The 27,372-nt window shown below is 35.7% G+C and overlaps 1 protein-coding gene and 1 long non-coding RNA gene across 4 annotated transcripts; one reads left to right on the forward strand and one right to left on the reverse strand.

Annotated features, from left to right (window-relative positions):
• Positions 1-5,775: 5,775 nt before the first annotated feature.
• LOC131144845 (LEAF RUST 10 DISEASE-RESISTANCE LOCUS RECEPTOR-LIKE PROTEIN KINASE-like 1.4) lies at positions 5,776-25,335 on the forward strand. 3 transcript variants are annotated; one of them, XM_058093747.1, is made up of 4 exons: positions 5,776-6,935; positions 23,577-23,609; positions 23,722-24,039; positions 24,141-25,335. In XM_058093747.1, exons 1-4 carry the CDS (start codon positions 6,113-6,115, stop codon positions 25,070-25,072), a joined length of 2,106 nt encoding a protein of 701 aa, XP_057949730.1. In that variant the 5' UTR covers positions 5,776-6,112; the 3' UTR covers positions 25,073-25,335. The 3 variants fall into 3 exon arrangements, with proteins under 3 accessions (XP_057949730.1, XP_057949739.1, XP_057949747.1); XM_058093756.1 differs by lacking the exon at positions 5,776-6,935 and adding an exon at positions 12,214-13,264; XM_058093764.1 differs by lacking the exon at positions 5,776-6,935 and adding an exon at positions 22,185-23,065.
• Positions 25,256-26,591, reverse strand: LOC131144861 (uncharacterized). The gene is made up of 2 exons (XR_009133928.1): positions 26,226-26,591; positions 25,256-25,899 (listed from the first exon to the last, which is right to left on the reverse strand). It is a non-coding gene; the product is annotated as an uncharacterized LOC131144861 (long non-coding RNA).
• Between the last annotated feature and the right edge of the window lie 781 nt (positions 26,592-27,372).

A 27,372-nucleotide genomic window follows, 5' to 3' on the forward strand; every position in this document is an offset into this window, starting at 1 on the left:
TACAATGATTGATAAACACTCACCCTCCCCTAAAGAGCTTTCTAGGTCATTCCCACTCTAGCACTAGGAAACATCAAAGTGACCGAGGAGTCATACTACCTTATTTGGCATACAAAGACACTACTAACAGAAAATAACCCTACACTAGTATTTACATAATGGAAACTCATCCCAAGCATACGAGATAAGCAATCACAGACAAGCATAATGCCCTGAACAAGCTTAACTCATGACACTATGTTCAAGCCAAACACCGTGAAGTGCGTGGTGGGTCGAATAGTCTCGATAAGCACTGGTTTGATTTTTTCAACTGTATACTCTCATCTTCATGGGCAACACAGCCACTCTTCTATAAACCTGGAAAAATGGATAAAAATATGTTAATCCGAACTGTATTCGACCCATTTTAACCGACTCATAATCATTCATTTGTTAAATGAGTCGAATATGAGTTTTCATTTTCATATACGCCCCCTTAGCGGTTCGGGTCGGGTTTATCCGGTGGATATCCGCCAACCCGTTTACATTATTAAATATTAACCCATAAAAGCCCACTGCCCCCTATACTAAGCCAGCCAATCCAGCGGCTCCGGCCCACTGCAGCACTACCCAAAGCTCAAAGGCCCAAGTGCCCACATGGCCTGCACGTGTGCCCCTCTCGAGTCTTGGCCCCTCCCACTCCTAGAGTCCCAAGCTCCTAGCTCCCAGCCCCCAGGTCAGCCCCATCTGGCCATTCGAGCCCTAGCCACAGAGACTCAGAGAAGGAGAAGTGGGGAAGTGGAACCAGTCGGTGGCTGCACAAGAGACAAGAGAGTGAGAGACCCTTCTTCTTCGACCCTTCGAAGCCCTCGGCCCTACGAGTCTCTGACCTTTTGCGACTCGCGAGTCTCTTCGATCCTTCGAACCAGCAGGAGCTTCGAACCAGCAAGAGCTTCGATCCTTTGAACCAGCAAGACCATTATTCAGAATCAGAACCGGCCACGGTGGGTGTTCCACTGTTCTTCATCTCCTCTTTCCAAGGGGGCTTCAGAACTCAGAAGGTAGTCCCTCCGAGCTCCACTCTTTATGCCTTCCAACATTATATTTGTGTTTGTGTCTTCACATGCCGAGGTTTTTGTATTTTTATTTTATTTTTCTACTTTTTTTCCTCATGCTTGGAGGCCTGGGGGCTGGGGCCATAGCCTCCTAGTCCCAGCATGCCCATACAATAATTTATATGTGTATTGTATTTTTATTTTAGTTTTCTACTTTTCTTCCTCATGCTTCTATTTTTATTTAATTTTAAATATTTTAAATATTGATTCCTTGCAAATTCTTTAAAGAAGACTTGATATTTGCTAATACAGACATTAACTTAATATTTTATATTTAATTCTTCACTGGTAAAACATAATTACTTAAGTAATGATTTATAAAAAGTTAATGCAATTTATAAACATTATATACTTATTTTTGAATGATTGACCGTGTACAAACACACACATGTATGATGCATGTACACATTCTTTTGACAACTTTTGTTCATTGGAGAAGAGCCAATGACATTATTACTCAAACTCAAAGAATAAAGAGATAAAATCATGTATATATAGGCCTACAAAAATAAGGTTCTCTTAATGCATCTATCAACCTTTGAGATTATTACTAAAGTCTTAGTAAAAGCATTAATTCCTCCTTTATAGCCTTGGTACCGAAGAAATTTAATTCTATTAAAGTGGGGGATTATAGACCTATTGGTCCTATTAGTCTTATCTCTAGTGTGTATAAGATTATTACTAAAGTCTTAGCTAATAGGTTGAGTGCAGTGCTTGATGATACTAAAACCCTTTGTTCGAAATCTTTTTTCAAACAATTAACAAGGCAGTAAATATTTGAAATTTGGCAAAACAAACTAATGTTCAAGTTAGTGAAGGCTAGTGAAAATATGAATTTTTAACTCTAAGCCAATACTTCTAGCAACTACATTATTTGTCATGTTAAATACTTTGACGTTTCTGCATTGCTATTGTTGTAAGCCTTTGTCATTTTAAATACTTTGACATCTCTACATTGTTATTGTTGTAGGCCTGCATAGTAGCATTGTTTCTGTTTCATGATGAATTTAATCCTTCGCTAAGCAATGATAACATTTAATCCCATTTCATAATTTTTTGCAGTGCATTACAAGGATTTAGGAAAAAATGTCTTAGTCAATAGCGAATTCAATTGATCAAAATGATGAAATGAGTGAAGAAGAAGTTCAGTTGCCAGATTCATCAAACACGGAACCTACAAAATAAACAACTCCACAGGTAAAAAGAGTTAGGAAAAAAACATCTAGTATTTGGACAGATTTTGAGTTGATTGAAAGTGGAGATAAACAATATGCCCAATGTAAGTATTGTCCTAAGAAATATCTCTAACATAGTAAGAACTCTGGGACATCAAACTTACATTGTCATATAAAAAAATGCATGGGAAAGAAAAATAATGATCTGAAACAAATGCTAATGAGTCAAGGTGATGGAAAGTTGTCTTTGCATACACGAAAACTTGATCAAGCTGTACAACGTAGGAAGTTGGCAATGGCAATTGTGAGACACAATTTGCCCTTTTCTTTTGTTGAGTGTGAAGGAATTCATGAATGGGCTTTAGAATAAAATCCAGAGACAAAATTTGTGACAAGAAATATTGTAAAAGCTGATATTATGAGGGTTTTTTTCAAAGAAAAAAGAGCACATTTATGAGTTTTTATTGAATAATTCTAGTAGAATTTCTCTTACTTCGGACTTATGGATTTCGTTAAATACTGATGGCTATTTATGTTTAACCGCACTTTTTTTGGATAAAAATTGGAAGCTTCAGAAGAAAGTATTGATTTTTTCAAGTATGCCTCCTCCACACACTGGTCTAGCACTCAGTAACAAAGTCATGGACTTATTGGTGAATTAGGGTATAGAGAAGAAGCTATTTTCCATAACATTGGACAATGCTACATCCAATGACTACTTTGTAGAGTTTTTGAAGTCTAATCTGAACTTGAAAAATGCTTTGGTAAGGGAAGGAAAATTTTTTCATATTCGTTGTTGCACTCACATGTTGAATCTCATTGTCCAAGATGACCTAAAATTATCTCATTTCGATGTGGACAAAATACGAGATTATGTCAAATATGTGAGGCATTCACAACATCGAAAGTTTAGATTTCATGAATGTTGTGAAAAGGTGAGAGTGCCATGTGTGAGAGGATTTCGCCAAGATTGTCCTACTAGGTGGAATTCTACTTATATGATGCTTGAAAGTGCTTTGTATTATAGAGATACTATTTATTAATTCAAGTTTAGTGAGGAGAATTTCAAGTTTTGCCCAAATGATGATGAATGGAAGGAAATTTTTCTTGAAGGTTTTTTATGACTTGACAAATCTTTTTTCTGGGACATCTTATCCAACTGCAAATTTGTACTTTCAAGGAGTATGGAAGGTACAAGTAACTTTACTTAATGCAGCATTGGGTGATGATGTCTTTTTAAGGAATGTGGCTAGTCAAATGCAAGGGAAATTTAACAAATACAAGTCAAATTATAGTAAAATTTTGGCAATAACTGTTATTCTGAATCCTCATTTCAAGATACAATTTGTATCTTTTTGTTTAAAAGAAGTGCAACCAATGTCTTGGAAAGATCGAGTAAACGACATCCAGCGTGAGATGCATTCTCTTTTGGATGAGTATGTGAAGCACCACTCCCCTTCGATTTCTAAGAAAATGTCTTCCTTTGAAGCAACTACTAGTCATGATCGTGGTCATATGACACCTATTGCAACATCAGTTGATGTGACACTAAAAGTAAGATATTTTTTTAAGTACAAATTTTATTTTACTTTTATTATACATCTATAAAATTTTTATATTTCTATTGTTATATACTTGTTTTTAGGATTTTAAAGCTTTTGTTAAAGAAGATGAAGAAGCTCCAATCTCAGAATTAGAAATATTTTTTAGAGAGCGAATGGTAGATTGTGATAAAGAATTGGATATTTTGGACTTTTGGAGGAGTCATGAATATAGGTATCCGATTCTTTCTCGAATGGCAAGAGATATCTTATCAATTCTAATATCAACCGTTGCATCGAAATCAACATTTAGTATTGGAGGAAAAGTGATAAATATGTCACGTTGTTCTCTTACGCCTGATAATGCTAAAACTATTATTTCAACTCGTGATTGACTGTATAGTCGAGAAGGTATGCTTATTTAATTATATTTCTATGTTATTATAATTACTATGTATTATGCAATATTTATTTATTTATTTATCTTTTGAATTTTGAATGCAGTTGAAGATTTTGTAAATAAGGAAGAACTTGCTGAAGATATTGCTCAAACTGAAAGAGCAGGTCATACCTCATCTAGTGTATCATCTTGCTCTATTTGACTTTATTTGAATATTACTACACTAGCGCAGGCTGCGTTACTACTCTAGCACAGGTTGCGCAGCTAGTGCTTCTATTTATTTTGAAAATTATGTAATCAATAAATTATTGTTTATTTGTTATTTTAACTTGTAGTGTTGAATAAGTTATTTGTAATTTTTTTTTTCCAATTTGATAACTTGTAACTTTTGAGATGCTAATTAATAAGTTCAATTTATGTTATTCGATTCATAACTTAAATTATATTTTGAATTCTTTCATGATAGGCACACGAGGAGAAGAAGATGAAAGTTTTGATGTCACAAACAAAAGCATTTCAATTAATTCAAGGCATTCAAATGATTTTGAAGTTATTTGAATGAAGGATTGAAATTTTTTTAGTTTGTTGATAGTTTTATTTTGAGAGATTCACAATTTCACACGATTTGAAAATAGTTGTATTTAAAGAAACTCACATGTTTTAAGAACAATTATAATATTTAAATTTTAGACTCACCCGAGTCACACGGTTTGAGTTTCTATTTTGAGTTGGATTGTGATTAATTTATTATGGTTTATTGTACAGTTTTACTTGCATGAATTAGTAGTTGTTAATTAATATAAATGATTGCATGATTGATATAGCTATTAAAAAAGTTAATACACAAACTAATTGCAAATTATCGTATACAATTTAAATTATTATAATAAAAATAAATTATTAATAAAATTATATTTGAGGATGGCGGATTATCCGTCCATCCGCCATGAATTATCCAACCCTAAATTGCCTAATCCGCCACTTAAACGAGTCGAATATAGATTATGATTTTTTCACTTGATAATCCGCCTTATTCGTCACAGATAAACCGACCCGATCCACTTTGCCTGTCTACTCTGCTGTACCCATTTACAAGGTCAAGCTGCGGGTCTTTGGGGTAAGGACTCTTACACCATTCGTAACGCATCAAATATGGATGCGAAGTAACTGGCGAAATATTCATGGCCTCAGCAGTCCCTTCCTGCCGTGTCAGCCGGGCAAAATTTCCCTTTCATATTCTTCTCTTTCTTTTTTCTTCTAGTACAATCTTCCACCGTTTGACGTCCTCACTTAAATTAGGGACAGTCATAGTATTGCTCAATTCAGATCAATTATTAATCTGGACAAAATATTAGCCGTCCGATGATCTGTGGTTTTCAATCGTCTTCTCCTTTGAGTGTTTATTTCTCTCAAACTAAAGAAAAGAAGAAGGAAACAAAATACAGAAGGGTAGTTGGAATATCAATGGTCAGTCCACGCAGTAAGGTTAGGTTGATGGCAGTGATTGTGATTGATCAAATGGACGATGCCATCCATTTAAATTACTCATTCCAATGGGGATTGGTGAGTTTCTTTGTTATCCTTATCTCCCATGTGACCCACACGTTAGACAACGGAACGAGGCCAAAAGCAATCGCACAAAGAATTCCACATTTATAATTGTACCAAGTCAACCAAACGTCCCAGCCCAAGTCTTCCTTTTCATCAACTTCTTTGAATTTTATGGCTACGGAGGGGAAGTCCGCTGCTCCTCTGCACCTTCATCTTCCCTAAAACAACCTAACTTGGATCCTGTGATTCTCAATTCCCCATCACCCACCAAATAAGATAACTAGATTTGGTAGCTTTCCCCATCTCTCTCCTCTATTCAGATCGAGAAAGGCCCATTTTCTGGTTCATCAAATGAATTTCCAGATCTTTTCTTCGTTTCTCTCCCTCTTCTCTATCATTGAACTATTGGTTCTCATTCGAATTCCTCTATGTTTATGCCACGTCGATGAATTATACAGCCAGTGCGAAAAAAAGTTCAGCTGTGGCGACACTATCAAGGATGTGGGTTATCCTTTCTGGGGAGAGGGTCAAAGGCCCATGAAATGTGGGCTTCCAGGATTTGAGCTCATTTGCGATGAGAGAAGTAAAATCACCACCATGCCCATCATGGGAGTTACATACCGGGTCATCGAACTGGGGTATCCAATTCTTAAAATTGCAAGAGAAGACGTGTTGGAGATGCCGGAGGGAAGTTGTCCAACATATCTAAACGATTCCATCCTTGATTTGCAGCACTTCGATTATCATCCTTATCATGATGAGTACGTAAACATTACCCTGTTGTACAACTGCCCTGCTGCAACTACTGGCGAACCCCTTATTGAAATTCACAAACCTTGCAAAATCAATGATTCTAGTTATACCAGCGTTTTGCCAATACCCCAACCCCAAAGCCATGCTCGACGTTTTCCTAAGTGCATCGTTGGCATCACCTTTCCAATTCGACAGATTGACCTTAAAGAACTGGGGGATCTACTGGGATTGAGTGGAGTACTGCGACGTGGGTTCGAGGTGATGTGTAAATTGAAGGAGGATGAGAAGAACGCATGTGAGGAGTGCATGCAATCAAATGGGCTATGTGGATACGATTACCACTCCAATCAAACCGCTTGCGTTTGTCCCAACCCGCCCTATTTTTCTGACACTAAATGCGCTGCCTCAACAGAGCCCAAAGGTACGTACTCCATCCTATCTCTTATACAATATATAGCTGCCACGAGCATATGATATTTGTCACCATTAAAATCTCACTTCTCAGGTTAAATAAACAAGTAATTTTTTTTCCCCATAAGCAAATTAAACTAATAATATAAACTAGTGAAATTGGGAGCTTTAGCTTCAGTTAGTCCACATTTGGTAGATCAGCTTGACACAAAATTAGGAGCCTTGCATGAACGGCTAATGCGATTCCCATTTATGACATGTGCTTTGCTCAGCATAAATAAATAAATAAATAAATTGTATGACATGTGATTTAGACAATGTTAAAGATTCATGTTGGCCATGAATATAATTATAAACTAGCTAAAGCTTGATGTTTGTAGCCTAAGTTTCTTTTTTTTTTTCTTTTTTAATATATAAGAGTAAAATTCACCAACAATCTTAAGGAAACTACCACATAGCACAACTTTTTTTAAATTTCATTGATAGAAATTTACCTTTTTAATTAAAGATTATTTCTATCTTAAAAAGGACCTTCATTATTGATAAAATGATCTTTTTACCCTTTTATTTGATATTTTTGAAATATAAATTCTATAACTATAATAAATTAAAACAAAAATATAGTTACAACAAATTTGGTTAAATCTAGCCATGAAGTCGGCCTAGAGAAGGAATTGGTTTATTACGTCTATGGTTTAACAATGACTTAACGATGAGAATATAGATAATAAACTAATTCAAAATTATATAATATTTAATTTTTAATTTTCATCAATTAATTTACTTTTAAGATTCTTATTTTCATAATTTACTAATTAGCTTTATTTTTTCTTAAAGATTCAACAAGTGCATAGAAAAAAGAATAGTAATTGATTGGCTTAGATTGTGATGTATACATTTTCATTTTGATATAAAACAAACCCAATTTTAAGCCCCAGTAACTATGTTTTCAGTCCAAGGGCCAATTTTAGTTAATAACACCGATAAAAAATATTCATTGAAATATCATAAAATATATTTACTCCTTTGTTTTTTTACTTTGGTGGAAGCTACCATTGTCTATCCTACAGATACATGAATTAACATTTATAGACATCACTACCTACAAAAAAAAAAATTAATTAATTAATTAATTAAGGTTAGAAAAGAAATCATCCTAGCATAAAATGTAATGATAAATATTCATTGAAATAATATTATAATTATATTACATTCTTCAATAACTTGACGTTAAAGTAGAATAAAATTATTTAAACATAGCACTACTCTTTTTTTTTTCTTTTTTTTTTATATAGAAATGCTACACTTAGCTCATAACTATTATACTTTTATTTATCCATTATTTTGTGAATATACTATATATAGGATACAACCATATAAAGCAATAGGAAAATAAAATTTTAATGTTTGGGTTGTAAATGTAGCACTATTCTTTTTTGAATATAGTATTATATGTGTAGTACAACCATATAAAGCCGGTAGGTAAATAAAAGTTCGATGTTCGGGTGGTTATTGTAGTATTACTCTTTGTTTTTAACAAAAATGCTACACTTGCCTCTGAAATATTAAATTTTGTTTACTCATTATTTTGTACATATTGTAATATGTATATGGTACGATCATATAAAATACTACGTAAATAAAAATGTGATATTTGGGTGGTAAATGTACCACTTTGTATTTTTTTTTCTTTAAGAGGTTTATTAGGCTTATGTTATACAACTTAGATAAGCTTATTAGGCTTGGAAATTCCAATAAAATTTATTAGGAAAAAAGAATGAATGAGACTTTTAGTGTCATTCTCAAAAATTAAGGAAAAACCTTAATTTTCTTTACAGCATTCTCATGTGTGAATAGATGGTGCAAAATGTGCTTAGTTTAAAAAAGATAGTGCAAAGTGTGCTAGCATTACATGATGGACTTTTCGAAGTAGGTTGAGCTAGTACCATGGCTCTTTGATATAGTCAAAAATCTAAAATGTACACTTCTCTACAAAGTTTTGTTTTTATTTTTATTTTTTTGATCGTTCTTTTAGGAAAAGACACTTATCTTATATGAAGTTTGATAAAAAGATTAAAAAAATTTTGAAGCTTTTAAAAATTTCATAGACTTCTTTTAAGATATTAAAATTTTTCATAGATTTTTCTTGATATTTGATTTTTGTAACACTTATGCCCCTAAAAAATTGTCTTTTTTAAAATCTAAGCATTGGTTGATCTATGTTGAGTGTGGACTATAGCCCCCATTAATAATATATATGTAGTATTTAGAATAGCAAGATTTTTAAGAATTGTATGCACTCAATAAAATGTTTTGAGCCCAAAGAAATAAGATTTGAGGGCTAATGCAATTATATTTAGTTTTTTAAAAAAAAATTTGAAGCTAATTTAAATAAACGAGGTTAGATTCCTACGCTCTTATCCATATCTTCTATATAAAAATTTCATAAAACATTTTAGAACATTGTGTTGTTTTATTAGTCTTATTTTGAAGTGAATCCTAATTATATCTATATATTGAATCCTAAATTCTTAAATTATGATTGTTTAGTCATTTATAGTATTTCAAATAAGTTTATTTTGGACTAATTCCTGAATATGAAAACTTATGAAGTACACTTGTTAAATATGACCTTTTCAAAATGAATGTAATCAAAAGTTGAGTTTCTTTTTTCATTAATATTTCAATGTTACATATAAAGTAATAATGTAATAGTTTTCAAGATATTATGCTAACTAATTTTTTCAATTTAATTAATTAGATAGGTGTCATTTTAAAATGTTATTTTATCTTCTATATGAAAATTTCATATAATATTTTAGAACATTGAATTGTTTTATTAGTCTTATTTTGAAGTGAATCCTAATTATATCTGAATCCTAAATTCTTAAATTATGATTGTTTAGTCCTTTATATTGAGAGAAAAACTTTCAATAGTATTTCAAATAAGTTTATTTTGGACTAATTTCTAAATACGAAAGCTTATGAAGTACACTTGTTAAATAAGACCTTTTCAAAATGAATGTAATCAAAAGTTGAGTTTCTTTTTCCATTAATATTTCAATGTTACATATAAAGTAACTGGTTTATTATGTCTATGGTTTAACAATGAATTAACGATGAGAATACAGATAATAAATTAATTGAAAATTATATAATATTTATTTTTTAATTTTCATCAATTAATTTACTTTTAAGATTCTTATTTTCATAATTTACTAATTAGCTTTATTTTTTCTTAAAAATTGCAACAAGTGCATAGAAAAAAGAATAGTAATTGATTGGCTTAGATTGTGATGTATACATTTTCATTTTGATATAAAACAAACCCAATTTTAAGCCCCAATAACTATGTTTTCAGTCCAACTAATCGGGCCAATTTTAATTAATAACACCGATGAAAAATATTCATTGAAATATCATAAAATATATTTACTTCTTTGGCTTTTTACTATTGTCTATTCTACAGATACATGAATTAACATTTATAGACCTCACTACCATTGTCTATACTATATTTTATGAATATAGTATTATATATGTGGTACAACCATATAAAGCCGGTAGGTAAATAAAAGTTCAATGTATGGGTGGTTATTGTAGTATTACTTTTTCTTTTTAACAAAAAATGCTACGCTTGCTTTTGAAATATAATTTTGTTTACTCATTATTTTGTACATATTGTAATATGTATATGGTACGATCATATAAAATACTACGTAAATAAAAATGTGATATTTGGGTGGTAAATGTACCACTTTTTCTTTTTTTTTTTCTTTAAGAGGTTTATTAGGCTTAGGTTATACAACTTAGATAAGCTTATTAGGCTTGGAAATTCCAATAAAAATTATTAGGAAAAAAGAATGAATGAGACTTTTAGTGTCATTCTCAAAAATTAAGGAAAAACCTTAATTTTCTTTACAGCATTCTCATGTGTGAATAGATGGTGCAATGGCATTACATGATGGACTTTTACGAAGTAGGTTGAGCTAGTACCATGGCTCTTTGATATAGTCAAAAATCTAAAATGTACATTTCTCTACAAAGTTTTTTTTTTTATTTTTATTCTTTTGGTTATTCTTTCAGGAAAAGACACTTACGTTATATGAAGTTTGATAAAAAGATAAAAATATTTTTAAAGCTTTTAAAAATTTCATAGACTTCTTTTAAGATATTAAAATTTTTCATAGATTTTTCTTGATATTTGATTTTTGTAACACTTATGCCCCCTAAAAATTGTCTTTTGTAAAATCTAAGCATTGGTTGATCCATGTTGAGTTGAGTGTGGACTATAGCTCCCATTAATAATATATATATATATATATATATATATATATATATATATATAGTTATTAGAATAGCAAGATTTTTAAGAAATGAATGACTGTAAAATGTTTTGAGCCCAAAGAAATAAGATTTGAGGGCTAATGTAATTATATTTAGTTTTTTTATTTTTTATTTGAAGGTAATTTAAATAAACAAGATTAGAGTCCTAGACTCTTATCCATATCTTCTAAATAAAATTTTCATAAAATATTTTAAAGCATTGAGTTGTTTTATTAGTCTTATTTTGAAGTGAATCCTAATTATATCTATATATTGAATCCTAAATTCTTAAATTATGATTGTTTGGTCATTTAAATTGAGAGAAAAACTTTCAATAGTATTTCAAATAAGTTTATTTTGGACTAATTCCTAAATATGAAAACTTATGAAGTACACTTATTAAATATACCCTTTTCAAAATGAATGTAATCAAAAGTTGAGTTTTTTTTCATTAGTATTTCAATGTTACATATAAAGTAATAATGTAATAGTTTGTGGTTGTAAATAAATAATTATTTAAACTTCAATTCTATGAAATAAATAAATAATTTTATCTTATTCTTGGGACAAATCACTCAGCCTTCACTAGTTTTAGTTTATGAAGCCATTATTTAATATAAAGAGAGATTTATATTTTCTAATAAATTTAAGGTAAAATATGTGAAATTATTGAACCAGGAAAATTTTTAAGATCTTTTATTTTTCAAGAGGGTCAAAGTTCCTTTTTTTTTTTTTTTCTAAATTTTTTTTTGGATATGAGATTATAAATTTTCATGTCCACTAGGTACGACTGAAATCAATACCCTAAATTGTCCACTAGGTTCCAATTTCAGCATTGACCGTCTGCTCACTTTTTGTTTGCCAATAAATTATAAATTTACAATTTTATTATTCTATTTATTTTATTATACATGTAAATTAAAAGACGTGAAATGTGCGGATGGATAACAAATATCGTGCAGTGAACGCCGCCTGAAAAAACCAGAGCCCAAGTCCGGCCCTAACCTACGTACTACCTCCTGGTCAGCACTTCCATTCACATTCCAATGGAAGCTTCCCGCCTTGGTCCTTGCAGAAATTTCACAGCATCCTCTAACAGGGACATTAACAAGTTTGTCAAATGAAACCACCTTTCAACTATGATGACACTTTAGAATTAAATTAAAACTCTATGTCTTCTTTTGATTCTTATCAACCCCAACCTCTCTCTCTCTCTCTCTCTGAAAATGCATCCTCATCTCTTCCCAAGCTCTCTTCTCTTCCCTGTGATCATAACCTTCGTCCTCATTCCGACGTCTTCGTGCGCCGATGAGCGATACGCGAACTGCAGCGCAACGTTTGAGTGCGCAAACATTCCGAGCATCGCATACCCTTTCTGGGGCGGCAACCGCCCCGAGTACTGCGGCCACCCTGGGTTCGAGCTGGCCTGCGACGGTGATTCGCCGGAGATCAAAATAGCGACCCAGTACTACCGAGTCCTTAATATTGATAATACAACGCACACCCTCACCGTCGCCCGATCGGATTATTGGAACAACTATTGCCCGTCGAGCTTGGCCAATACTTCCCTCGACTTCGCAATCGTCAACTACGCTCCGTATAATCAGAACCTCACTCTCTACTACGGTTGCAATTCTGTACTGCCTAGTGAGATTTCGGTATCCTTTACTTCGAATCAGTTTAGCTGTGCCATAAACAATAGGAACCTCACCGGCTACTTGCAATTAAATGTCCCCGGCACAACCACATCTTCGATTTTGAAATATCTCAGCGACTGCGATTACAGCGTCCTGGTACCGGTCTTACAGTCGGCGGCTGAGAAGTTAGAGACGAGCTTAACTCCGCTAACAAGCCTGGTTTCGGCGTTGAAGGGTGGATTTGGGGTGCAGTGGGATGCAAATAACAGGGGGTGCGATGAATGCGAGGCGTCAGGCGGAGCGTGCGGGTACGATTCCGGCGACTTCGCGTGCTATTGCAGGAATGGGACGTTTCCGACTACTTGCGGTGACGCAGGTATGCGTTCCTCTGTTCTCTCTCTGGTAGAAAATACAGGGGATGTGGGCAGGCTGTTTGGATATAGCAATAAAATAGGTAGAAAATACAGGGCAATAGAATCTAACCCTTACTTAATTTTTACATATTGTTTCCTTTAATTGTTGATTTTTTTTCTTTATTTATTTTTATTCTACAAATCAAATATGATTTTTAATTATGCGTGCTTGGTAGGATAAATAGTTCTAGAATGAGATAAAATAAAAATTAAAGGAAGGTATGAATATATTGAATGATAAATTTAGTTTCATTATATTTTATTTTAGTTTTATATATTAAAGGTGTAGTTAGTATTTTCATAAGTTCTCTGAATCAAGACGAAAACTCCATGAGCCTCCCATGGAAAACAAAAATTGTTAGAGAATAATGGTACAGAATCATCGTACCCTACACCAAAAAACCTTGTTGTAATAGTTTGTTTTGGATTTGAGCCCTAAATTGAGTTAGCACATCATTTGGCAAATCAAGATCACCCTTCTTAGCAGTAGGCCAAGCTTTGGCTTTGTCCATACTAATGTCCTTATGCTCACTAGACCAACCTTGTGTCCCTTTCCTTACTCTTTGTTCTATACTCTTATTTTTCTGAGTTAAAATTTAGCGGATATAGAAATGGTCATGCATCCTCTACTTACAATCTTACCCAACAACAATGATACACTATCACAGTGAAGAAAAATTATGTGATACACAACACATCTATTAAGATAAGGGAGACTTAAGAAATGCACATAGTATACATCTTCTGTCACACATTGCTATTATACATGTATAATATCTAGGAACATAATGTATTTAATGTGTTTTTTAAATCTAATAAGATTACGTGCTATAATTAAAAAAAATAACAATTATTGCTACCAAATTAGGCAATTACAACACACTAAACAAACCTCCTCACCTCCTCCCTACCCAAATAAATAAATAAGAACAAAACAAAACAAGGTCTCTTCTCTATTCTTCTCCTCTTATTATTATTATTTTTTTCCCTTTTCTTTTGCTTTGTTTGTGTAGGTATGACCATCTAAAGGCTCTCTGATAGGGACCATCACATAAGATCCTAGGCCCGAACCCTTCCTACACTACCCAAACCTCAAATATTTTCCTTAGAAAAACCGAATATGTCTCCCTCTTTGACAGTGGAGAGATGAAAAACGAGAGCCAAAATTTGTGTTCATAAGTTCCTTCCTCTAAATCATTTAGCCTAGCTTTGGTTTAGCCTATATAATTAATTATGAATATCCTCATTGGTTTATAAATCATAAACTTCATCTCCTCATTAGTCTTCCACCCACCCCGCCCCCCCACCCAAAAAAATGGTTAACATTTATTTGTGAGAACTTAAAAAGTTTATACACACTAAACACATCACCAATTACAATACTAATTACAGAACCACCAATAAAAAGAAGCTTGATGTACCCAACTAGATAACAATGATACATTATTGATATAATATACAATATCTTAACACAAAACATTTAATAGACTTTTCAAATCAAAATGAATTATTTATTTGCAATCATGACTTGTTACTATAGAAAAATTAAGAAGTTTAGTAATAAAATACTATTATTGACAATGAGAGCAAATTAATAAAACAAAACAATCTCAATGCTTGATCCTATCCAAATAAATAAATAAAATGGAACAAAAAAATTAAAAAGAACAAAAGAACAAACTCAACCAATTGAATAACCAGGTTCTAATTTTAAACCATTGACTCCAAAAGCTCTCTCTCTCTCTCTCTCTCTCTCTCTCTCTCTCTCTCTCTCTCTCTCTCTCTCTCTCTCTCTCTCTCACACACACACACACACACACACACACACATACACGCGCGCGCGCACACACACACATAGAGTTAAGATCTTGGAACTCCAATGGTAGCTCTTTTCAAATTGTATTCTTGTACCTATGTCCTCTGTCTTTAATCGTAGGCTCTTTCAAAATTGTATTCTTATACATGTGTGTTTACTGTTTGTGCCATATCTGAGCATAATATGGAACACAACTATTATAGCTTGGGCATATAGTAGTCATTTAAGTCACCAGGTGAGGCAAATCACGTATTCTCAGGCTACACATGAGTTAGAAGTAACTACCTAGGCAACAAAAACTGACGCAACCACCAAGCAACATTAATAACCTAGCCATTAGGCAAAGGCCGCCAGTCATCAAGTGATGGCAAACAAGAATTGGACATGCATTTCAATTATAATAAATTAGACCTTTAATGTTATGAATTAGTCTCAATTTATTATTAGATTCTAATATTTTAGGAACGATCCTAATTTATGATTGGGTTCTTAATGTTTAGAGACGAATTGAATTTATGATTAGGATTTATGGTTTGAAGTTATGATTCATAATTTTAGAATTAATGTAGGTTTACCCTCAAAGGGGTATAAATAGTTGTCCAACCTATCTTGTAAGGATCTTTTAATCAATTCAACACACATAAAATGTAATAGTTTGACCTAAGAATAGACCCCAATGCCTTTTATCCCCCTTATTTTTCTTATCTCTTTATCTTCTTTTTTTTTTTTCTTTAATCTATCCCTTAATATCCCCTTTTTCTCCCCCTTTCTAATCTAAATCCTTTCAGCTCCCTATCAATCTCCATCCTTCTATAATTTCTACAAATTTTATAATTCTCGGTATCCTTTCCTTCCACCTCCAATAGAATTAGCATAACAAATCCATTCACCATCTCCTCATCTCAATCCAAACCATCTCTTAAAAGGTGCTTATTTTTTTATCAAACATATTTTTGTCACGCTCTTATGGGCCTATTATGCTACTAGTTACCAAAGGTGTAAAATAAAAATATGATGTCTCCAAGGTCAATAGACTCACAAATACTAATCTAACAATGATTCAGCAATAATTTGTCAAAGAGAGTTTTCATGTGGTCTCTTAGACCTCTCATGAGGTAGTGACCATGGTTCAGACAATCATGAATGATTTCAAGAATGATGTGAGGTCTTCGATGGAGATCACTTGTCAAAGAGAGTTTTCATATGGTCTCTTACACTAGCATTTGCATGATGGAAACTAATCCCAAATGCATGAGACAAGCAGTTACAGACAAGCATAATGCCTTTAACAAGTTTGGCTTGTGACACTCCCCCACTTATGCAATCAACGTTCTCATAGACTTTGACGATAGATACTCTTCAAATTTGTCCACGAACAGCTGCATATCTTTTGCAAAAACTCAGTTGATTTCTTCATTGCTAAGACATTTTTATTTCCCTAAGAACTCTTGTCGCTTCTTCATTGAGGATGTGAACTCTCTATCTGCAAGGATGACTTCAACTTGTCATCTGTCGGATTGTATTATCTTCATTTCCACTCTGGTTGACTGACTTCTACTTGGATCTTTAGTGTCGGCATTGAATGGCTTGAGGTAGTTGACATGAAACACGATATGCACTTTCATCCAAGTTTGGGGGTCAATCTTGCGAGAGGCCTTCCCGACTTTGGCCAATATGGAGATTGGTTCTTCATATTTATGAAGTAGTCTCATGTCTTGTCCTTATAATGACTTCATTTATTTAAGATTGAGCTTAACATGCACCAAGTCACCCATGTTGAAGTGTTGTGGTCTTCTCTCTTGATCCTACCCACCTCTTCATCTTCTTTAAAGCTTTCTCCAACTAGGCTTGGGTAATCTTTGCATTCTATCTCCATTTTTTGGTGAAGTTGTATGCTCTAGGACTCTCTCTTCTATACCACTTGTCCACTGTATGAGATAACAATGACCATTGGCTTGTAACAAGATCAAAATGACTCCTTTTGGTTGTTATGCTTTTTGGAGCGTTGAACCAAAAATAAGTCATATTAAGTAATTGCACCTAATTCTTATAATTGATGTTGACAAAATGGTGTAAGTACTTTTCTAGTAGCCTATTGAATCTCTTTGTCTGTCCGTCTATCTGTTGATGATAACTCAAAGATATGTCAATCTATAAATTGAGGATTTTAAAAAGAGTTATGCATGGAAGTTTCCAGTGAATCTTGAGTCTCAGTCACTGATGATATCTAAAGGAATACCCCAATACTTCACAATATGCTTGAAGAATAGTTGTGTTGTCTCCTCTATTGAATAGTACTTTGGTGAGGGTATAAAGGTACCATACTTCGAAAATCTATTTGATAACTACAAGTATAGACACTACATCTTCCACTCTAAGCAGGTTAGTGATGAAATCTAGTGAAACACTCTCCCACAGTCTGGATGGTATTGGTAGGGGCTTCAGCAGCCTTGTAATCTTCTTTCACTCCACCTTTTCTTGTTGGCGGGTGAGATAAGTCTAGGTATAATCAACCATATCATTACACATGTGTGGCCAATAATGTCTTTGCTTCAGTAATGCCAAAGTGTGCTGCTATCCTAGATGCCCAACCTATATGATATTATAACACTCTCTCAACAGTGTCTTCTTCAGATATCCAACTCGTGACATAACGAGCCGACTACCATGGGTCATCAACAATCCATCGTCCATCCAGAACTGACGTGCTTTGCCCTTTTCTATCAGCTTCATAAGGTTCTATGCAACCGTATCTTTTTCTAGGTTCTCTTTGATGTGCTCCCGCATCATCATGGTAACAGTACTCAGTGTCAAGTGTGTTACCATTTTTAAGGTTGGCAGCTCAGCCTTCATGCTTAGTTCATCCACAACCTAGTTCATGTGCCTCACCTTGTGCTCAAATGAGAAATCAAATTGTGCCGAGAATTCCTTTCATTGGCCCTACTTGGGTGATAACTTCAGTTGTGTGAAGAAATGACTAATAGCTGAGTTATCTGTCTTCACCATGAATCGTGACCTGGTAGGTAATGTTCCCAAATATGGAGAAAATGAATTAGTGCTAGCATCTTCTTCTCCTGAGTTGTGTACTTCTATTCCATTTCACTAAGCTTATAACTCTTGTATGCAATATGATCGATGTCCTTCCTATAACAAGACTCCTCCAAAAGCATACTTTAATGCATCTATGTGTACCTTGAAGGGCTCAATGATGTTTGGAAGAGCAAGTACCAGATCTCTTACCATAACATCCTTCAAGTTATCAAAGGCTCCCTAGCACTTCTTTATCCAGTTCCACTCATGACCCTTCTTCAGTAGTTTCATTAAAGGAGCAATTTTCCTCGAGTACACCTTTACAAACTTTCTGTAATTGTTGGCAAGACCAAGAAAGGAATGCATCTTCTTCACTTTCATTGAGATATTCCATTCTTGAATAGTTGTTACCTTCTCCATATCCATCCTTATATAAGCTTGTTCAATCATATGACCAAGGAATTTGTTGCTTTTCTAAGTAAAATAGCACTTCACTTTCTTCATATAAAAATTGTTCTCCTTTAGTTTGTCAAACACCTTTCATATATGCTTTTTATGTTCCTCTAAATTGGAACTATATACAACAATATCATCCAGGTACACGAAAAACTTGTCAAGGTACTCAAGAAATACTTGGTTCATCAAGGTACACAATGTTGCAAGCACATTCGTCAACCTGAATGGCATCACCAAGAACTCATATTCCCTATATCGCGTCACACAAGTTATCTTTGATTCATCCCCATCAACTATTCTCACCTGACAGCAGTTTGGCCTTAAGTAAATTTTAGTGAAGTACTTGGCATGACTGAGCTAATCAAATAGATAAGAAATAAATGGAATAGGATACTTGTCACGCACTATCACCTTGTTGAGTCCACGGTAATCTACACACATCCGCATGCTCCTATTATGTTTCCTTTTAAACAACAATGGTACTCCAAGCGGTGCTTTGGAAGGACAAAGATATCTCGTTTTCCAATAAATCATCAAGTTGTTTTCTTAGCTTTGCTAGCTCTAGAGACACTGTCTGATACAACCCTTAAGAAAGTGGCTTCACTCTTGGGAACAATTGGATCTTATGCTCCACGCCCTATCATGGAGGCATGTTGTGAGGCAGCATATCCAGCATCACCTCTTTGTACTTATCCAACACAGCTTGGATGGCCATATGTACCAACTCTTGCCCTACTACTTCATTTACCACCACCATGGCTAGATACGTTTGTTCACTCCTCAATCTTTTCTTGAGTTGTGTTGTAGAAAGAAAGTTCTCATCATCACCTTTCTTCGCAATGACTTGCACCATGCAAGGGTGGAGTCCCCTCAGACACAAAGAACTAGAAAAAGACATCGGCACTACCTTAGTATCTATCAATAATTCCATTCCCAAAATGACTTGGAAGTCATGTAATAGCGCACCACTATGAAATTCACTTGTAAGCTTCATAGTGACTTGCTTGGCTACTTCCAAAGTAAGCTAAGCTATGGAGTTTATCGCTTTTATGTGTCCGGCCCGAATCCTTCTCCAAGGATAAGTTTAATCTCTCTGCTTCTGCCTGTGGAACAAGGCTATGGGTAGCCCCAATATCAGCCATAACACAGGTGTTTTTCCCATTCATCCTCAAGTCCATAAACATAAACCCTTTTGCCCGTGTAACTTTGGTGCTTTCACGTGCTTCTCCAATGTGTTCACTAGCTGAATTGCACCCATCCTCAAGGTATCCTACTCATTCTCATCATCATTTAGTGCCCATTTTGCAATAAAATCTTGTAAAGTATTGAAAGATGACTTGTGAGAGCATTGAACAATTCTATAAGGGTCTCTAAGAAAGATGAAATCTTACCCTTACCATTGGGTGTGTTGGGTCCTCGAAATGATGAGGCTTTCTTTGAAGTTGACACCTTACTGTCGAATTCCCCACTTTTGGGGTTTCCCTTCTTGAAAGACTTTTCGTTTTTTCATCCAACATCACTCTCTTTGGATGAAGCAAAATTATCTCCAAGGTAGTCCATCATTTTGTGGTAGCTTGTGCGGTAGAAAAGTCTTGAGTTCTTTATCTATAAAATTCTGTTCTTACCCACAGTTTCAACCCTTCAAAAACACATAACAACTTTTCCTTCTTCGACATTTCCTGGATTTCCAACATCAAAGTAGAAAATTGTTTCATGTATTCCCTGATTAAACTCAGTATGCTTAAGGTCTCTCAACTTTCTTCTAGCATTGTACTCAATGTTCTTAAGAAAGACTTGGGTCTTGAGTTCTTTCTTCAAATTTGCCCCAATGCCTTCTATCACCTTATAAAACCCTTTGTCTCCTTCTGTCTTTAATCCATCCCCTCTTGTCTCCTTTTTCTCTCCTCTTTGAATCTAAATCATTTTACCTCCCTATCCTTTTCCTTCCTTTTAGGATTTCTTTAAATTTTTTGATTTTAATTATCCTTATCCTTGCACAAGTGACAAGAGTTAATCCATTCACCATTTTTCTATCTCAATTCACACCATCTCTTAAATAGTGCTTCATTTTTTTATTAGACACTTGCATATATAATTTTCAACCAAATACATTTTCAATTTGTCCAATTAAAGATAGCCTTGCAACCAAAATAGGAAAACCAATGCCACATAGCACTAATTTAGTGAATATTTCTAATAAACATTTTGTTGATTATGAAACCCTATATATCATCCCTTAAAAATTATTCAATGACAAACAATTTAGTATTCTTTTCATATTTTTCGTTTTCTAGTTACAAGTATTATTATTATAATATGTCATGAAGCTTCTCCTTCAGCCATCGAATTTGATTTTCTGAATAAATATAAAGTCAAAGAAAACTTAAAATTTAATTACTGCAGGTAGATTGCTAATAAAATAATATCAATAATTGACACCAAATATCATACATCCCCATTTCCATTATTATGGAATAGGCGTCCTGCTTTGATCTTAAAATCTATGTATATGTTTATTGCACAAGTTTTTTTGAATTTGAAGTCATTGAAAAGAAAATTGAATCTTTTGATAATTTCTTCAAAGATTCTATATTCAAATTGGACAATTTGATTAAATTAGAGTAAAAATTAAAAATTCAAATACTCCAATAAAAATCTAGTTAAGTATAGTAATTTTCATTGGGATATAAGTATTTTGATAAATTTGAAATGTCATATTTTGTTAGGAACCATTAATCCACAACAATTCTTTTAAAATCTTCCACTCAATAATGACGGCACGATTTGGATAGAATTGTTACAAAAGGAATCTTAATAAACTAGTATTAAACTAATGGTATTGAAGTTTTTCTTCTTGCCTTAAACCAAAGTCTTACGTTTTTATTTTTTTCCCTATTCTTTAAGCAAATTATTATTATTAATACAGCTTATGATTAATGATTTTAAAATATGAAAAGAAATATCTAATATAACGTATCTAAGTTCATAACTTATGGATAAAAATATAAAGTACTATATATACTTTCAATGAAACTATCTTGTAAGTTTTCAGGAAAATTATAAAATACTTTAATATAATTACATTATTTTTTACCTCAAAATATTTTTCTAAAACTTTTGCATTTTCAAGTCTGAAGCATAACAATTTTTTTTCCTTAAATATTTCTAAATCAATCTCAGAAACCCCATAAATTAATTACCATGAAAACTTTATAGAAAGAAAGGAAGACCTACCTTTTCAAATTAATTTACTTGAAGTCTTTTTTTAAAATTTCATTTGCATGTGAAGTATTATTATTATTATTATTATTATTATTATTATTTGTGTGTGGGTAGGATTGTGGGAATATGCTGGTCCATTGCGGTGGGCTACACAATATATATAACCTATTTTTCATATTATGATTATTATCCCAGGTTTCAAACCGTTGAACCTTACCTGCAATGTCGCTGTCCTTGTCCCGACATTTTTTAAATATAAAATATTACGTCATTATGTTCACCTACTCTGTCCCACTTCTCCATAGTCCATTTGCATGCATTGTTCATGAATGAATAATGTCGATCGAGACCCTGTAGCAGTCCAATTCAACTGTCAACCAAAGGAGACTAGCTGACCTGTCACGGCTCCAAACCATCTCTCCTATTACCTCATCCCATCTCACCCCACGCCTCTCCTCTCCATTCTCCTCCCCCATGCATACCGCCACTCTTTCTCACTCCTTCTTCTTCCTCCACCTCCCCACGGCCCTCATCCTCATCTCTTGCCACCTTCCTAAGTCACTTTCCGGTAACTCAACCTCCTCGAACTGCACACGCACCTTCGCATGCGGCTCTATCCCAGCCATTACCTACCCTTTCTCCACCTTGGACCAGCCAGAGCACTGCGGCCCACCGGCGTTCCGTCTGAGTTGCTGGGATGATTTCCCCGAGCTGACTATCATGTCCGTAAGATACCGAGTTCTTCGACTCGATCAGACTCAAAAAACCCTCACCATGGCCAGGTTAGACCTTTGGAACAACACTTGCCCGAAAGAGTATACTAATTCCACTCTCAATTTTACCTTCTTCAACTATGGTGGGGACAACGAAAACCTCACCTTATTCTACAATTGTTCCCCTACAGACGAGCGGCTTTATAACCAGTTTAGTTGTAATACGAACTCCAACTCCAGTTATTCTTACTCCCTAGTTGGACCTGTACCCACTGATCCGATCTTTAATGACGTCGTTAATTGTTCGGTTAGCTTGACCGTACCCATTCTCCGATCAACAGTCGGTAAGCTTGGCCATAATCGAACAGTTCTCAGGGATGTTTTGATGGAAGGTTTCAATGTGAACTATACCGATCCATATGAGAGTCGGTGTTTGGAGTGTTATGGTGCTGGCCGGCAATGTGGTTTTGACTCAAAATTGGGTGATTTTGCCTGCTTTTGCGGGGATCGTCATTGTCCCATTTCAGGTAGGAAGGATGGTCCTTGGTTACTATTAATAATTCTGCACCCCTCCCCTCCCTTCCGAAAAAAAATTAAGTTTCTTAGTTAAGGTTGAAGGTTTTTTATGGGTATTATTACACATAGGTCAATTTCATTCCACCATCTACACTATGGAAACTGCTGCTTATCCAGGGCCGTGATTAGCAGCACGACGTACTCCCGCACTAGCCAAGGACCAATGGGCTCCTGCGCAGAATTTCCAGTTCTGGCCAGTGGTTTGGCCTTTTAATTCGATCATCAGTCCCGATTCTGGGAAGTTCTCTGCTAGTTGTACGTACTGCTTCCGTAGTCTGTAAACTTTTAGGGATCGCTTTAATCTAAAGAACAGAATAAGATTTCATGATTTTTTTTGCTTGTTGACGGTTGTAGACTGAGGGTTAATTAAGGCTTATTACTTTCTATTGTACCGTTCCAGTTCATTATTTGAGCCCTGTTTCTAGTATCAAATAACATCCTCTGCTCTTGTGACTTCTGCAGGGAAGAAGTCTACGAAGTGGCCACTGGTCATCGGTAATACTCTTGTCATAACCAGAACCAGATTTTAATGCCAGCCCTAGATAATTAAAGTTGTTGAGAAATGATAATTTGAAAGATTTCTTTTTCTTCTGGGTTTAATTTTCAGGGGCTGCCGTGGGAGCTGCGGCGTTCATACTCTGCGTGGCATTCTTTGTTATTTGGCGAAGAAAACAACTGGCCGCTCAATCCAAAAGCAAGGACCTTTCCACCACTCCCCCGTCCAGCAATGACTTCCCCAGGCGGCCTGCCCACAATTTTCTTCAAACCCTCGGTTCTTATCCCTACACCACGAAATCTGACCTTGAAAACGGCAGCACGTACTTTGGCGTGCAGGTCTTCACCTACGCCGAACTGGAAGAAGCCACCGATAATTTCGACTCTTCTAATGAACTTGGAGATGGCGGCTTCGGTACCGTTTATTATGGTACAATTGGGACTCCTTATAGATCTTTTCAAATCTTCAATATTTTTCGCACTACATGATAAAACTTGCGATGAATTTTTTTCAATTCAACTTTTGACTAGGCAAGCTCAATGATGGCCGCGAAGTCGCAGTTAAGCGCCTGTACGAGAGAAATTTCAAACGGGTTGAGCAGTTCGTGAACGAAGTGGAGATTCTAGCTCACTTACGGCATCAAAACCTCGTGACGCTCTACGGGTGCACCTCCAGACGAAGCCGGGAACTCCTCCTCGTCTACGAGTACATTTCAAATGGAACCGTGGCCGATCACCTCCACGGAAACAGGGCTGAATCGGGTTTCCTTAGGTGGCCAGCTCGACTAAGTATAGCCGTGGAGACGGCGGATGCGCTGGCCTACCTCCATGCGACCGACATCATCCACCGTGACGTCAAAACTAACAACATTCTCCTGGACAATAGCTTCCGCGTCAAAGTGGCGGATTTCGGCCTCTCACGACTGTTCCCCAACGACATGACTCACGTGTCGACAGCCCCGCAAGGAACGCCCGGCTACGTCGATCCCGAGTACTATCACTGCTACCAGCTCACCAACAAGAGCGATGTTTACAGCTTTGGGGTGGTTTTGGTTGAGCTTATCTCATCGAAACAAGCTGTGGACACCAACCGGCACCGACAGGAGATTAACTTGGCCAACATGGCGATTAGCAAAATCCAAAACAGTTCGCTGCACGAATTGGTTGATCCGTGTCTTGGGTTTGAAACAGATTACGGCGTGAGGAGGACAGTGACGCTGGTGGCGGAGTTGGCTTTTCGGTGCTTGCAGCAGGACAGGGATCTGAGGCCTTCGATGGTGGAAGTGGTGGAGGTTTTGAGGGGGATTGAGAGCCATGAGTTGAGTACGCGGAAGGGAGAGGTTGTGGACATTGGTGGGGATGATGTTGGGCTTTTGAGAGGGAACAATATTCTCTCGTTTTCGCCGGATTCGGTGGTGAATGCTAAGTGGGTTAGCAGCTCTACTACACCAAATTCTTGTTAGTGGTTAAGACTTGAGCTGTCTCTCACATTCTGCTTAATGTAATAGGAAATGGTAGGCGTATTTTTTGTTTATTTTTTACGCACATAATCAGATGCCATGAGAGGGTTAGATTTTGATGATATTTTGGCTTTCCTTTGGGTTTACATATTTTATTGTTCATATAATCAAGTTCATCAGAAAAACTATGGAGAGATGATAACTAGTAGATGCAAAGATTATTTATGGAGAATTAATGTACATAATGAAGCTACCTGCACTACACTTACGTTCTTGTATTGACTATTATTTGATTATTTCCTTGCATTGTTTACTGGATTCTGCTTGTAGTATTTTGGGAATAAAAAATCGTCCATTGCAGAAGCCCACGGACTGTCTGTCACCGCAGTGGTGGGGGAAATTATACCCGGCGCCCGTCCTTCCAACGTGGCCCTATGCTGGTCTGCTGGATGCGTGACGCGTGCCAACGCCGTAAATCCCAAACACCAACACCCACGAGTGCACAACAAAGCCGTTCATGCGATTCCCAACCTCGACCTTGGTCATGATGGCCTCAACTCAACGAAGCCGGCGATGTCAGCCCCACGGTCAGGCTGGGATCGGGAAATTTTTTTGAAAGATATCAAATTTTCAATAGCTGGTTCATTTTTGAAAACAAAATTCCAAAAGTAAAATAAAATTTTCAGCAGCCATTAAAATCTCCAACATAGAAGAAAATATCCGGCAGCTACTAAATTTGTTTTCCATTGCTTGTATTCCATGTGCTCTGTTTTGAGCTTCATTTTCAGAAAATCCCCCGCAACCACATAATCTCCAATGCAGAAGAAAACCTTCGACAACCACCAAATTCAATGGATAGTAGGCAACATAAATAACAAACATTGAACTAAACATTTCAACAAATAGGTAGTAGGCAACATATATTAAGAATTTCAATGGCTTTTTTATTCTTATGATTTCGTACTCCAAATGGGGGAATAAAATTGAAACAAGAGGGGAAAAGATGAGGACAGACCTGAGCATGCTTCTTGTGGGAAAAAAAAAATTAACAGACTTGCCCAACCAGACTTGCAAGAAAAATTTTGAAAATAAATTTGAGTTCAATGTTTTTTATCTACACATAAACTTGGAAACAGACACATATATGAGGGAGTACCAGTGGGTCGACTGCGTCTTCGGATTAGAGAGCGAGCTGCGCTGCCAATGCCGCTGAACATACGGATAAGCTCCATATATACCAAACGTCGTGCCACCGGAGTTGGACCGCCGCGCCGAGATTGCCGGCTTCGTCGAGGCCTTCATGACGAAGATGGAGCCGCCGACGACGTTATAGAGGCTGACGTGTTCTTGCACTGGGCGGTGGAGGTTGGGAATTGCAGAGGAATATGCCGATGGCTTTGTTGCGCTCTGTCGGCGTCGGTGTTTTGGATTAACGGCATTGGCTCCACGTGATTATTTTCCAGCATGAGCCACGCGTCATGCATCCAGTGCACCAGCGTAGGGCCACGTTGGAGGGACGGGCGCCGAGTATAATTTCCCCAGCGATGGCCCCTTTCACACGTGTTTATGCTCACCCGAGTGGAGAACGAAGAGCAAAGTCTATTCCAATATGTAATATATGTTAGAATATATCCTGATTTTATGCTTATTTTATTATGATTTGATTTTTTGTGTTTATTATCTTTCTGTTATTGTTTGACTTCATTCACATATAAATAGACCCTGCACATTTTAGATGTACAAAAATATACAAAATTTATCTCCACAGTTTCTTTATTTCTTTTTTCATGGTATCAGAGCAACAAACTTGTGGCCTGTAGGATTTTTTCGGCATTCTTCCGATGAATTTTTCGTGCTCTTTCTTGAGATGGTAGCCGCTGTTTGGAGTTCTTTTCAGTCTTTTTGCAGTTCAATCTAGAACAATAAGTCCAGAAACATATTTGCAAGGTACAAGAATTCCCTCCCGTAAATGAAGCTCCGCCATTCCCTGCCTCATGCGCCGCCATGTGCCGCTGCTTCTCTCTACCTTCCTCGACTTTATACTATTCAGCTCACTATTCCACCGAGGTGCCACAACCGTTGGAAAGCTCATTCAGAGAGGAGTTTAACGCCGCCGAAATTGGAGCCATTCGACACCATATAGCACGCTTGAAGATTTTGGTGCGCCACTCACGAGCTCACACGCCGACCTATTGTTGCACGCGCCCAGGCCTTCACACGCTGCCACATGTTTCATTCTGCACATGACACGTCAACCCTATCTGCCACGTTAGCACTGACTGTTGTCCGGTGGACTATAACTG

The sequence above is a fragment of the Malania oleifera genome, chromosome 1 (assembly GCF_029873635.1).
Source record: "Malania oleifera isolate guangnan ecotype guangnan chromosome 1, ASM2987363v1, whole genome shotgun sequence".
NCBI lineage: Eukaryota > Viridiplantae > Streptophyta > Magnoliopsida > Santalales > Ximeniaceae > Malania > Malania oleifera.